At 40.7% G+C, this 16,152-nt stretch overlaps 1 protein-coding gene across 1 annotated transcript; it reads left to right on the top strand.

Annotated features, from left to right (window-relative positions):
* The first annotated feature begins 229 nt into the window (after positions 1-229).
* Positions 230-13,398, top strand: LOC124253383. The gene is made up of 2 exons (XM_046687135.1): positions 230-558; positions 12,079-13,398. The coding sequence occupies exon 2, from the start codon at positions 12,110-12,112 to the stop codon at positions 13,364-13,366; it is 1,257 nt and encodes a 418-aa protein (XP_046543091.1). The 5' UTR covers positions 230-558; positions 12,079-12,109; the 3' UTR covers positions 13,367-13,398.
* The last annotated feature ends 2,754 nt before the right edge of the window (positions 13,399-16,152 follow it).

The raw sequence follows: 16,152 nt of genomic DNA, 5'->3' as shown, positions 1-16,152 counted from the left end.
ATTATCAGGCAACATTTCCCGACTTCAAGTATCGAGTAACACTGGCAAATAGTATATCTCCAGTTTATACGCAACCACAGCTTTCTATAGGGTCTCAGGTAGCTTATGCAATTTTATGACATTGCACTATGATTAGCTTGACTCTGTCAACACCCCACTGTTTAATCATGTACGCCCTGGTGATCGCGAGTCCTACTCAAGGTTGAGTAGAGGACCGCTGATTTTCGACCAATACACTGGCAGCGTAAGGTACATTGACTCGGGATAGCCCTTCCCTTCAAGTAAGCCCTCGACATCCAGGTTACTTCCAGTTTACACCTGTAGCCAAAGCAGCTTAAATAATGGCTCCCAGTTGTATGGCTCGGCTGAAGGTGAGCTGACATAATCAGCTCTATCAAACGCGCGCACTTGGAAGGTTGGCTAGGTCGGGGGAAGAACTGGGGCACAATCTCGGAGTGGGCGTCATCTCTTTCTGTGGATAGTACTGAACGTCCCGACACAGGCCAGCATACCAGGCTGGGTATCACCCACCTTCTTCCCTGAAGCTGGAACATACAGGTGAGGGGGAATGTTCACGTCTTGGGTTGAAATAACAAATGATAACCTAATGAAGATTTAAGTTATATAAGTGTTATTATATTCTGGGATTTTAATGGTTTTAGATTAAGTTAGATTTGATGCCACTTCCTTAACAAGGTATGGGAAATGCCGTGGTTATGTTATATGCTAGTTGATTTATATGACGTCATTTACCATTGTTTTCTTATTTGAAAAAGTACAGGCGAGTGAGGTTGGGTTGCATCGGTTTTGGACAACCCGAAAAAGATATCACTGATGAACACAAACATTTAAGAATACAACTATTTGGTGATCTACCAAATCATACTGTTTATGTGTATGACGCATAGTTATACTAACATATTTTCTGTACAACCCGAAGAAGATATCACTGATGATCTACCAAATCATACTATTTATGTGTATAACGCATAGTTATACTAACATATGTTTCTGACTACAACACATAAGAACACATAACAATATTACCATATGTATCGACTAGAACATATCTATATCACCACATGTATTGAGTAGAACACATAATTATATTACCAGATGTGTGGACTGTAACACATGATTATATTACCAAATGTATAGAGTAGAACACATAATTATATTACCAGATGTGTGGACTATAACATAATTATATCACCAGATGTATAGAGTAGAACAAATAATTATATTACCAGATGTATGGACTGGAACATAAAATTATATTACCAGATGTGTGGACTGGAACACACAATTATATTACCAGATGTATGGATTAGAACACACAATTATATTACCAGATGTATGGACTGGAACACATAATTATATTGCCAGATGTATGGACTGGTCACACAATAATATTACTAGATGTATGAACTAGAACACATGATTATATTACTAGATGTATCAACTAGAACATCATTATATCACCATATGTATAGAGTAGAGCACATAATAATATTACCAGATGTATGGATTAGAACACATAATTATATTACTAGATGTATGGACTAGAACACATAATTATATTGCCAGATGTATGGATTAGAACACATAATTATATTACTAGATGTATGGACTAGAACACATAATTATATTGCCAGATGTATGGACAAGAACACATAATTATATTACTAGATGTATGGACTAGAACACATAATTATATTGCCAGATGTATGGACTAGAACACATGATTATATTACTAGATGTATCAACTAGAACATCATTATATCACCATATGTATAGAGTAGAGCACATAATAATATTACCAGAAGTGTGGACCAGAACACATAATTATATTACCAAATGTATGTACTAGTACACATAAATATATTACCAGATGTATGGATTAGAACACATAATTATATTACTAGATGTATGGACTAGAACACATAATTATATTGCCAGATGTATGGATTAGAACACATAATTATATTACTAGATGTATGGACTAGAACACATAATTATATTGCCAGATGTATGGACAAGAACACATAATTATATTACCAGATGTATGGACTGGAACACATAATTATATTGCCAGATGTATGGACTAGAACACACAATTATATTACTAGATGTATGAACTAGAACACATGATTATATTACTAGATGTATCAACTAGAACATCATTATATCACCATATGTATAGAGTAGAGCACATAATAATATTACCAGAAGTGTGGACCAGAACACATAATTATATTACCAAATGTATGGACTAGAACACATAGTCATGCTACCATGACATTATGTGTCACTATATGTATTTTTCTAGAACATAATAATATCGCCATATGTATAGAGTAGAACACATATATATATATAACCACATGCAAAGACTCGAACACATAAGTATATGACCGCACGTGTAGACCTGCACGAACAATATTACTACCATATGTTTTGACTAGAACACTTCATTATATTACCATGTCTTTTAATGAGAACACAATCATATTGCGTTGACTAGAATAAATGACAATTACTCATGACTATATTTCCATAGTTAATGGCTAGATTACGACAAAGGTCGGCTGGACACAACATATTACCACAAAATATTGACTATATACATTACCGTCTAACCCCATAAAGCTGATTATATACACGAGAACACATCTCAAATAAGGATTACTATGTGTATGATTGCATGAACCCCATAATACCGACTACTAGTATATATACTGTATATATACACGCTAACAGGAACCTCACACTGACCCCTTCAATACAACATCAGGAACTCAATGAATGCTGAATATACTGACTATATACAGAACATAAACCCTATGATACTGACTATATACAGAACATAAACCCTATGATACTGACTATATACAGACCATAAACCCTATGATACTGACTATATACAGACCATAAACCGTATGATACTGACTATATACAGAACATAAACCGTATGATACTGACTATATACAGAACATAAACCGTATGATACTGACTATATACAGAACATAAACCGTATGATACTGACTATATACAGAACATAAACCCTATGATACTGACTATATACAGACCATAAACCGTATGATACTGACTATATATAGAACATAAACCCTATGATACTGACTATATACAGACCATAAACCCTATGATACTGACTATATACAGACCATAAACCGTATGATACTGACTATATACAGACCATAAACCCTATGATACTGACTATATACAGAACATAAACCCTATGATACTGACTATATACAGAACATAAACCGTATGATACTGACTATATACAGAACATAAACCCTATGATACTGACTATATACAGACCATAAACCGGTATGATACTGACATAAACCATAAACCCTATGATACTGACTATATACGGACCATAAACCGTATGATACTGACTATATACAGAACATTACTGACTATATACAGAACATAAATCCGTATGATACTGACTATATACAGAACATAAACCCTATGATACTGACTATATACAGAACATAAACCCTATGATACTGACTATATACAGACCATAAACCGTATGATACTGACTATATATAGAACATAAACCCCATGATACTGACTATATACAGAACATAAACCCTATGATACTGACTATATACGGACCATAAACCGTATGATACTGACTATATACAGAACATAAACCCTATGATACTGACTATATTATATACAGAACATAAACCCTATGATACTGACTATATACGGACCATAAACCCTGTGATACTGACTATATACAGAACATAAACCCTATGATACTGACTATATACAGACCATAAACCCTATGATACTGACTATATACAGAACATAAACCCTATGATACTGACTATATACAGAACATAAACCCTATGATACTGACTATATACAGACCATAAACCCTATGATACTGACTATATACAGAACATAAACCCCATGATACTGACTATATACAGAACATAAACCCTATGATACTGACTATATACGGACCATAAACCCTGTGATACTGACTATATACAGAACATAAACCCTATGATACTGACAATATACAGAAAATTAACCCCTATACTGACTATATACGGACCATAAACCCTATGATACTGACTATATACAGAACATAATCCCTGTGATACTGACTATATACAGACGGGCCGGTGGGGTAGGGTAGTGGTTAAAGCGTGGCTCGTCACGCCGAAGACCCGGGTTCGATTCCCCACATGAGTACAACGTGTGAAGCACATTTCTGGTGTCCGCCGCCGTGATATTGCTGGAATGTTGCTAAAAGCGGCGTAAAACCACACTCACTCACTCACTATATACAGAACATAAACCCTGTGATACTGACTATATACAAAACATAAACCCTTTGATACTGACTATATACAGAACCTAAACCCTATGAAACTGACTATATACATATCGTGAACTATATGATATTGACTGTGTGCTGGATAAAAACCCCGATGATATTGACTAAAGGCTTGATAACACGAACTATATTAAATAGAACTGATTGGACTTCATATCCGTCCGTATGTAAACTACTTATATAGTCTCGAGAATTGTGTTTAGACACAAACGCTGTTTGATTTTAAAGAATGCGCGGAAAGAATGGCATTACATTTTGCCATATACCAACTGCCATATTGCTTTAGATTTTACACAAAGGAGACGGATAGAATGAAACTTAATTGCCTTGGCAGTCACAAACACAGCGACAATATCCGTGCTATACTACTGGGTGCATTGATAAGAAACTTTTGTAGAGCAAGTGTTGAGATCATGAAATATAACATTAGTGTGTCAATGAAGCCAGAGGAATATTGGAAAAAGACACACAAGCAGGTATAGTGTTACCCCTTCCTCAGCGGGTGGCGCACACATTTCACGCTCTGTGATTGTCTATAACACCAGAGATTAGGCTTAGAGGCTACTGCGGAGTGGGAGACCCGTAGGGTAAGATCAACACCGAGATTACCTTACAGCCTGATACTGTTTCCTACAATCAGGCAGTAAATGCAATCATATGAAGGCATATAAATAGATGGGCATCTATACAGGTCGATAGACATTAAACCTTTGGATATATGTTCACATTCCATCGACAATCAGTAAAGCGAATAAAATGATATGCCGTCCCTGTACGGATTCAAGGTTAGAGGAGGAACCCAGGAACGCCATCTTCTGGTACCATTCTTGTCTTACGGGATGATTGTACATCATTTGGTCAGGCCCGGTGTATTGTATGTCACCATATCTTGCAGCGTAAAACCCTTCGCACAGTCTGTGGTTTGTGTGGTTCAACTTCCAATTTCTACAGCTCGCCTACCATTTTCTAGTACGTTCTAGTACGTATGAACGTCAACCTAGAGTGAGTGAGTGAGTGAGTATCGTTTTACACCGCTTTTAGCAATATTCCAGCAATATCGCGGCGGGGACACCAGAAATGGGCGTCACACATTGTACCTATGTGGGGAATCGAGCCCGGGTCTTGGCGTGACGAGCGAACGCTTTAACCACGAGGCTACTCCACCGTCCCATGAAGCCTAGAACATTTCACTTATTCAAGATATGGCTTGGCGAGTGTGACCTACTTACATGTACATGTAGCTTGTGGATGGATATTGGAATATGCATATAATAGTAAATGTGTTGATGATATGAACTGATGACTATTAGTAAGATAGATAAAGAACAGGCTGGATGATAGATGGATTGGTGGGTAGGCGGACCAGGGCCGTAGTAACTTTTCTTAATAAGGGGGCACTATCAATGCTAAAAGTAGTGTTATATCAATACTTTGATGCATAAAAAGTAATCAGTAAAACAAATCTATGCTGGCAGCTCCCCCTCCCCCCGGCCTAACTACGGCTCTGCGGACACATAACCAAGTTAGGATATATAGTAAAGTGTTAGGCAGTTATTCAGTTAGACAGTTGCACTAGTGAATAGATGTGGACCTAGGTACGGGCATGTAGTATTTCAGGGTTTGGGAGGGAGGAGGGGCGGTTATTGTGGATGGACATTTTGTCAGTCAATGCTTCTGAAAACAGGAGGCAACCAATGTATAATTATACCCATAAAGCATTATTTGAGAACATCCGTCTTGAATAGCGGTCTTGTGAAGTGAAACCTGTGAAGAAATGAATTTGTTGGAGCTATTTTATGAACAGTTAACATACATCGAATGTCAGTATATAATGATCGATGACAAATTGAAATAGACGTAGATACATTGATAAATAGATGGTATATGTGGATCATTGAAGAATGGATGGTAAATTACACATATGTACGATGAATGAAAATAGACCCCAATGGAAACACACTCGCACGCACACACATACATGCACACGTATTCGAGCGCGCACGCACGCACGCACGCACGCGCACACGCACGCACACGCACACGCAAACCCTTTTATTACAGACAGGCAGATGGATAGTGTAAGAACTAATGTAGAAAAACATAGTTCTATGGTTAGTGAATGGTTCAGAGATTGCAAAGATAAACTGAATAATAGATGTAAAGATATACTACATATGGACTCTTTGGAATGTAGACTGCTCTGTGTTTGTGACAGGACAACACAGGACCCGGACTTATAATGTAGGGCTGTCACGTGACTGTAAGATGACTCCAGGTAAGGACCAACGTACCTCGCCACCAATTCACAAAGACGTATGGCATGTTTGATAGTCGTTCCAGAGACGCTATTACCCCATAACCGTTTCGGCGGAGAAACATTTTGAAGTTCCACAATGTACGTGTATGTTTTCTTCTCCCGTAGTGTAGTCAAGAATAAATTTCCAATACACTGTTTTTCTAAAGCCAGGTGTCATATGAAAAAGAGAAATAAACCGCACTTCAGTTAGCAATGACATGTCTGTATATGTACTTTATGGCAGTGTATGTAATATATTCCTCATATAATTTAACACACGTCTGTGAGTTAAGACATAACAAAGGCTAACGAAACCTTTCTGGAAGTTAATATGAGTGAGTGAGTTTAGTTTAACGCCGTACTCAGCAGTATTCCAGCTATATGGCGGCGGTCTGTAAATAATCGAGTCTGGACCAGATAATCCAGGGATCAACAGTATGAACATTGATCTACGCAATTTGGAACCGATGACATGTGTCAACCTCAGTCAGCGAGCCTGACCACCCCATCCCGTTAGTCGCCTCTTACGACAAGCATGGGTTACTGATCAATTCTAACCCGGGCCTTCACGGGTCGGAAGTTAATATGACAGAAAGAAGACTACGGAAGATATCAGAGATCATCAGATTGATCACTGTTGCAACATTTCATACCTCAGTGGAAATTTCAAAACGTGATATTGTGGTTTAAGACATATGACTAATCCGTGGATATTGTCAAGGGTGATTCCCTATTTGACTTGTACCACTTTTCATTTGAACGATAGACTTGCCTTTGCATGCTTTTGTGACTCTGACTATTGTCGGGACAGAATACGCTCTCCTTTTCGCGAACACCACTGTTTGATAGTGATTCACAATCTGATGTAGTTGGAATCGCTCAATGGACGCTGTTAATTACAGATTATTTAAAAGAGCCGATGTCAGAATGGTACAATGGACTTGTGATAGAACTGTAAAATGTGTTCACAAGATGAACACATGCAAAACATGCTTTTGCCTTTGAATGGCTGTCAGAAATGACACAAGGGAGAATAGTTATAGATGTCAACGAGGAACACAAAGTTTCGGAGTATATGCTTATAGCTCCTTCATGAGGTGACAGCATGCTAGACAGCGGCAAGTCCAATGGTGGCAGGCAATCAGCGGTCCGAGTCCCCGAGGACGTAAACAGCAGCTGTGGACACCAATACACTGGAGAAACCTTTAGACCTTTCAACAATGAACATCAGACCTCTGTCAACGAACTAGACCAGAAATCGGCATTTTTTGAAAACATCAACAAGAGCCAAGACGTACCACACAGTCATTTGAGAAGCTACCAAAGTCCTGCCACCACCATCAGCTGGTGTCAAAGGAAACTACTGGAGGTGATTGCTATCAGGACATAGCTGACAGCCATGACTTCCATTGGTACAAATTAGCTAATGCTGCTAATACCAGTCTGTGCATTTACCCTAAAACATATCGTGTTCTTCCAACGATATGTTTTTCATAATAAAGAAGTTGACATCAGTACAATTATCTCCTTAAACATGTTTAGGAATGTGTTTAAATCCTAAACGGAAGTGACACCTGGAAATATATATGTAAACACGTTTAGGACCGAAACATATAAAACAAAGTCGTCTCAGCCTTCAAACCACCTAAACACAAGGCCCTCATAATCTAAATAGTTTATAACTTAAGGAAATCTGGCACATATACAGCTACAGCTAGCAATGAGCTTTGTATTATATTAACACAAAAATGTTCACATTAACCAACCTGACAGCAGAAAGTATATCGGATTAATGCGTCCTCCACCATACTTTGACATCGCCATTAGACGCTAAAACAATAAAAAAGCGCCCCTTCCATGTTTAAAATAATATCTACAATGAACTTTAAGTGGAGGATACCAGTCTTTCCGATATTTAGACCCTCAACAGGTTTAGCCGTTGTACACAATTGCCAAAAAATGTTTAGGCATTAAACATGTCCAAATTATGGTTTTGTGTTTTGGATCTAACACATTTTTAGTGTATGGGAAGGGTTTTGTCGCTTTTGTTTCCCGTCCTCCTTTCAGGTTTAACAGTCGTTACATTTACACTTAGTACACAAGGCGTCAGAGGAAGTTCACATGGGGGAAGTTCACACATTCACCTCGCTATCATTTCAAACCTCACTGAGAACGTGTTCCCTGAATAATCGTTGATATGGCAACACGTAGACGTGTGTCTGTGTGCATCCTAAACCCGCACCTCTCAGAGAACAGGTGAGGTGAGCAGATCGATACACCTTAAGACCAGACCGGAAGTGATGAATCATGATGGATGGTAAAAGTGTGTCATTGTGGCTTAATTGCGGATGTGATATATAATGGTTGGTGTGATGTTTGTCTGGTTTAAATGTAACCGCAATCAGCAATATCAACCCTTCTTTAGAGGGTCGTGTAATTGATCGAATCTGTGCCGGACAAGTCTGGTATTGTTATTATGAATAACATAAGTAGGATGACAAGTATTAAAAACCTACTGCTACTTTCGGTGGTACTGAAGAATAAAGCAGTAGAGAGGGGGAAATACTGCCATTTGAATTTTCATATTTTGTTTGTTTGCGGATACTAATATTACTGTTGAATTGTGTAAAGTGTCATTTGATATGCATGTAATGTTACTTGACAGGTCAAGAGTCACGACTGTTATCTTCTTTAGTATTTGAACTGTGTTTAGTATTGGAATTATTGCCCGTTTCACCACCATGGTGTATACATTTCCATTTACGATAGTAAAGTGCTACTCAAGCCCGTGAAGTTCCGGATAGTCTGTCTAACAGTCCCTGGACCACAGTATTTTCCCTACTACCAAGCCCTCTCTGCAGTGCTAAAGCCCTAAATTAAGCAAATCTAGATTTCCTCAGGTTCAGGTTCTGAATCTCTGGTCTCCCTTGGGCTCCTTTTCAATATAAATGGGCTTGTTTGTTACTATCAAAATTATATATATTCAGAGACTAAGCATTAGTCTAAGTTCCGGGTTACAGTTGGTCTTATAGGCGACGGACGGGATCGGGTGGGCGACGGACGGGATCGGGACGGACGGGATCGGGTGGGCAGGATGTCTGACTTGGTTAATGCATGCCATAGTATCCAGGGGCGCAGCTGCCATTATAAAAACACCACGGGCTTGCACATGATTGTTGCAAAAAATGTTGGGCAAGCTCTCAATACTATCTAAATATAAAGCTTTGCAACCTATCGAGCTTACACGAAAAATGGCTTCCTACGCGCTTGGTATTCCAGTTACCTAAATGGATGCTCATTACATCAATCACGTGACTGTCTGGTCGAGCTGCATTTACTTGCAGGCCTCTGCAATATAGCTGGAATATTGCTGAGTTATATTTTATGATCGATGAATATGTACAATGTTATAGAGCCCAGTGCACTAGCAGATTGCAATGCGTAATGTTAAAACAAAGTGCAGTTCGAGGATTTAGTTGGGGTTTTGTAACGGTTGATAAATAACTATACCTAAATGTTTTCCCTGTGAGAAACATCTGATCCACCTTTTGCCATCCATTGAACTGTCTATGACTCAATGTCCCTACATGCATGTAAGTGTGATTGAACGAACTGGGCTTTATCGACATTGATAGGATTTTATTCACATTGCGCTGAGTAAGTTCATTGACCAAAGCAATGGATCGTGAAATACCAGCAGGCATTACTCGTCTAAGGGAAACAACTCTGTGCGGTTTAGACGACTGGATTAACCGTGTTGTAGCACCTCGAGTCTGCTGCGTGTTTTTACCACAGTCTACTTCCGGACATGCACAATATAACATCTGTGTAGTCGGGTTATATATTACTTTTGTTAAGGATCACAATTATCGCATAATATCAGAATTTCCTATCTTCAAGCAGCAAGCTAGGGAGTTGCAATAGGGAAATATATTTTCGTGAGTTGTTTACTCCACAGTGTTTCTCAACGTTGGTCAAGTATATGGTGTCACATGATAGAATTCAAATATTTCCAAGAGCAGCGTCAGTCAATGACTCTCCATCAATAGAATATATAATTCAGATATGTAAAAGATAATTATAGCTGGTTGATGACAATGGCGGTTGACGGCAGAGACCCGAGTTCATCTTATCAGAGAGACATCCTTGGGGACCAACCATCCTGATGGGGATCAGATAGTTCCCTTAGAAACGGGATATTTTCTGAACCACCTTTTCAAAACATACAATATTCATGGAGCAGAACGTGTCTTCATTCTCATAATACACATACTTTCACGATATCCATATGTCCATATGTTAGTTTTCTTGTTGTCGAAACTGGAGGCTAATTAAATATTTTGCATTAATTTCTCGAACAGGCTGTAGTTTTCGAACAAATTCCAACATGCATACATTCTATTTGGAAGAAGGGTTAAAGAGGGAACAGCAACACGAAGAAAGAACAATGGAAGGCTTGTCAAGATTAGCGTTATGCTATGATTTAACAAACAGCGGGGCAATGCTGTTCACACTTGGTATGGCCGTACACAGAGACATGCACACATAGCATTGCACCCCAGGGTCAGGAAGACCAATTGGAATGATTATCTGTCCCCCATTATCGTGGGTTTTAATACAGTGCAGCGCTGTTGTGGATAGCGATCCTGGTGAAGTATACGATGTACTGGGTACAAAACATCATACAGAAGACAGATATTATTACCAAGAGTGCCATACGCCTGGCGGATACATATTTGATGTAGATTGCGAGCTTTAGCGGTTATAGATCGATGGAGCTGAATGGTTGTAAGGTGGAAGGCAGTCAGTAACAATACCAATCCATTGCTTATTCTAGACATCCGCTAATTGAGGGATCATTAGCTTCACAATAGCAAAGGAAGTTCCCGTTACTCTTATTTTCACCATGTTACAAAAAGATCCATCAAATTCAGTTTTCGTATTTGTCCTGCATTTCCATGTCACGTACTATCGCAGCAGAATGTACACGTTGACAACACGGGAAAATGAAATACTATGAAAATTACTTGTCCAGTTAGTTTCTGCAAAGCTTTAATTTTTATGGCAGACATTCGGACATTTCCAAATAAAACGCATTGATAAAAATTATGGCTGATGCAATTCCCTAATTTCATTTAACCGTATGGTTCTTTTTTTATTACAGGTAATAAATTGATATGCCTTTGGCGCAATACTTTAATCTGTTCACGAACATCTTCGATCAATATTTCATAATGATCCATAAACACATGTTCATGAAATATTTGGAATCGTTCAGTCAAATCTGGGTGAAGCGTAACTTATGAATCTGTGAAGGGCTTTGTCGCTTATATTTTCATTTTATTATGTGTTTATTTTCATATCCACATTCAGGGAGTTTTACATGTCCTTTCAGGCTAAGATAGCTGCACTATACCGGTATCCTGATGTCGTCGTATGGTGAGACTGTGGAGGAGATGTCTCCGAGGGTCAGCACGCAGGTAAAGAAGGAACTGACAAAAGGCCCCGACACTAAAAACTATGTCCTACCGAGTATAACTGTACGGCGCAGTCCAATGAAGGACTCCATGCTGCTGTATTCCGATCACATGCACAAACTGACGCTGGAGAAAAAGGGAAGTAAGTATCACCTGACGCCACGTGAAGATCACGCGCACTTCGCTCCCCAGAATGTACACGTCTCCAGCAGTCGACGGAAGGCGTTGTCATTGAATGATTTGATAGACAGACGGAAGAAAACACTCCACGACAAAAGAGGTAAACCTAAATCAGCTCGAACACTTCCCAAACGAAGACTGAAACATCTAGCACCAAGGAATCTTCGAATAAGCTTTGTCAGTGCATCTGATCTCCATGAAATCATAGATTACAGTCTTACTTGTAAGGGATCACTGTGGGAAGATGACAAATCATTAAAATGTGTGCCGCGAGGGATTCCCGCAGACAAAATAGAGTATAATGATGCATCAGATAATTCAGGAAGACCTAGCGACTGTGAGAAATCTTCTTTAGGTGAAGACACTAATCAGATTTCCGCTCATTTGGACGGCAGCGCTCCATTAGTCGGCGATCCTCCGCTACAGTCGCATAAAGTCAACAATGTCACTGACCTTGCGAAAGCGGAGACTATTTTGTCCTCAAGTGTGAAACGACACACAAGAAGCTTCGCCAGATATCGACCTCGGCGGGCTAAACGCATGCACCTACAAAGTCCCGACCTAGGCGTAATTCCAGAAGGGGATGGTTTCGGTGCTGGCGAGATACTTGATGAACACTTTACCTTCAACCAAGAAACCCATCCTTCAATGGCATCATTGAAAGCCATAAAAAAGTCAAAAGCAAAACGAAATGATGTATTTGTTTTACCGCCTCTAAATATTAGCCATGCACCTGACGCACGTGCGAGACATACTAATTTCAATGTAACCCAGTTTCCACCAAACGTTAAGCATGTGGAGTCTGAAGACAAAGACGCTCTGGTCACTCCACCCATTGACAAGAAATATGTTCTCATTCCACCCGAGAAGTTGCGATGTGCGCCAGTTCTGAAAGGGCGCCAGACTTCTGATAAGCGGGACGTCCCCGTGGAGTCCACGAGCTCAAGCACACACAGTGACGACAAACTTCAAACAACCAAAACAAGTCAAGGGCCCATAAAAACATGCAAAAGCTTGTTTTTCTAAGAGATTACCCTCACAAGCATTATCATCGAGACTAAGCTCCCGGTTGAAGATGCCGAGCACTCGTAATGCCAGTAAGCTTATAGATACAACAATTATCTCAACGTCCTTCCAAGCCAGGATTTACCCCACCTCCTTCCCATGTTTACGTACAGAGAGCATACAGCTTAAACGATGCACTTATTTCATGATTACAGTCACGTGGACCTAGAAATGGCAGAGTCGTTCTTGTCTCTACTTCAGACATTGGCATCTCCTGTCACGGAAACGTTACTAACAAGATTATGGCGGACAAGTAACAGGAAAGCTAAACAGGTGTGAAGATAGCTTCCAAATGAGAGGTATTTTGAAGTGGTGATCCGGAGCTTGAGTGGCAGAAAGCATTACAGTTTCCAACAGATCTTTAGAGTAAGGTGTATGTAGGGAGTGAGTGAGTGAGTGAGTTGGATTTTACGCCACTTTTAGCAATATTCCAGCAACATCACGGCAGGGGACACCATAAATGGGCTTCACACATTGTACCCAGGGTAATCGATCTCCACCGCCCCTAACGTGTATGTATGTTGTGGGGGATACATAGTTGTTTCAAACTGCAACACAAAACCGACACGTGTGTTAGAACAGACTATAATGGCGGTCAACACCGTGCGGACTTTTCGACCACCTCTTTGTCAAGCAGGTGTTTCCAGGAACATATTATGATGGATTCCCAATGGCCTTACTTTGAACTTTCCCCAGAACAGGACATCACTTTCGCACATTAAGGTTGTTCGTTAGGTCGTGTGTGGGGGAGTCCCACACACATTATCGTTGTGAAGTGTTTGCAGTACATTCGCCCACACCATAACGTTGTAGGCGGTATGCGGTAGAGTTGCCACACCTTAACGTTGTAAGCGGTATGCGGTAGCCCACACCTTAACGTTGTAGGCTGTAGAGCTGCCCCACCGTAACGTTGTAGGTGGTATGCGGCACAGCCGCCCAAAACATTAACGCTATAGGTGGTATGCGGTATGCGGTAGAGTAACCACACCTTAACGTTGTAGATGGTAGAGTTGCCACACCTTAACGTTGTAGGTGGTATGGGTACAGTCGCCCATACCTTAACGTTGTAGGTGGTAGAGTTGCCACACCTTAACGTTGTAGGTGGTATGGGTACAGTCGCCCACACCCTAACGTTGTAGGTGGTAGAGTTGCCACACCTTAACGTTGTAGGTGGTAGAGTTGCCACACCTTAACGTTGTAGGTGGTAGAGTTGCCACACCTTAACGTTATAGGTGATAGAGTTGCCACACCTTAACGTTGTAGGTGGTAGAGTAACCACACCTTAACGTTGTAGTTGGTATGGGTACAGTCGCCCACACCTTAACGTTGTAGGTGGTATGGGTACTGTCGCCCACACCTTAACGTTGTAGGTGGTAGAGTTGCCACACCTTAACGTTGTAGGTGGTAGAGTTGCCACACCTTAACGTTGTAGGTGATAGAGTTGCCACTTCTTAACGTTGTAGGTGGTCGGTAACCACACCTTAACGTTGTAGGTGGTAGAGTAACCACACCTTAACGTTGTAGGTGGTATGGGTACAGTCGCCCACACCTTAACGTTGTAGGTGGTATGGGTACAGTCGCCCACACCTTAACGTTGTAGGTGGTAGAGTTGCCACACCTTAACGTTGTAGGTGATAGAGTTGCCACACCTTAACGTTGTAGGTGGTAGAGTAACCACACCTTAACGTTGTAGGTGGTATGGGTACACCACACCTTAACGTTGTAGGTGGTAGAGTAACCACACCTTAACGTTGTAGGTGGTATGGGTACAGTCGCCCACACCTTAACGTTGTAGGTGGTATGGGTACTGTCGCCCACACCTTAACGTTGTAGGTGGTAGAGTAACCACACCTTAACGTTGTAGGTGGTATGGGTACAGTCGCCCACACCTTAACGTTGTAGGTGGTAGAGTTGCCACACCTTAACGTTGTAGGTGATAGAGTTGCCACACCTTAACGTTCTAGGTGGTATGGGTACAGTCGCCCACACCTTAACGTTGTAGGTGGTATGGGTACTGTCGCCCACACCTTAACGTTGTAGGTGGTAGAGTAACCACACCTTAACGTTGTAGGTGGTATGGGTACAGTCGCCCACACCTTAACGTTGTAGGTGGTAGAGTTGCCACACCTTAACGTTGTAGGTGGTAGAGTTGCCACACCTAACCACAGGTGGTTAACGTTGTAGGTGGTAGAGTAACCACACCTTAACGTTGTAGGTGGTATGGGTACAGTCGCCCACACCTTAACGTTGTAGGTGGTGTGCGGTACAGTCGCCCAAAACATTAACGCTATAGGTGGTATGCGGTATGCGGTAGAGTAACCACACCTTAACGTTGTAGATGGTAGAGTTGCCACACCTTAACGTTGTAGGTGGTAGAGTTACCACACCTTAACGTTGTAGGTGGTAGAGTTGCCACACCTTAACGTTGAAGGTGATAGAGTTGCCACACCTTAACGTTGTAGGTGGTATGGGTACAGTCGCCACGCCTTAACGTTGTAGGTGGTAGAGTTGCCACACCTTAACGTTGTAGGTGGTAGAGTAACCACACCTTAACGTTGTAGGTGGTAGAGTTGCCCACACCTTAACGTTGTAGGTGGTATGGGTACAGTCGCCCACACCTTAACGTTGTAGGTGGTAGAGTAACCACACCTTAACGTTGTAGGTGGTATGGGTACAGTCGCCCAAAACATTAACGCTGTAGGTGGTATGCCGCACCTTAACGTTGTAGGGATAGAGTTGCCACACCT

This window comes from Haliotis rubra, unplaced genomic scaffold (genome assembly GCF_003918875.1).
Source record: "Haliotis rubra isolate DU_JTF1 unplaced genomic scaffold, ASM391887v1 Scf54, whole genome shotgun sequence".
NCBI classification, from domain to species: Eukaryota; Metazoa; Mollusca; class Gastropoda; order Lepetellida; family Haliotidae; genus Haliotis; species Haliotis rubra.
The sequence above is the reverse complement of the archived record's forward strand: the minus strand, read 5'-3'. Positions and strand labels throughout refer to the sequence as shown.

Excerpts from the sequence above, each read along its gene's own strand:
- LOC124253383 (XM_046687135.1), top strand. The coding sequence starts at position 12,110 with ATGTCGTCGTATGGTGAGACTGTGGAGGAGATGTCTCCGAGGGTCAGC.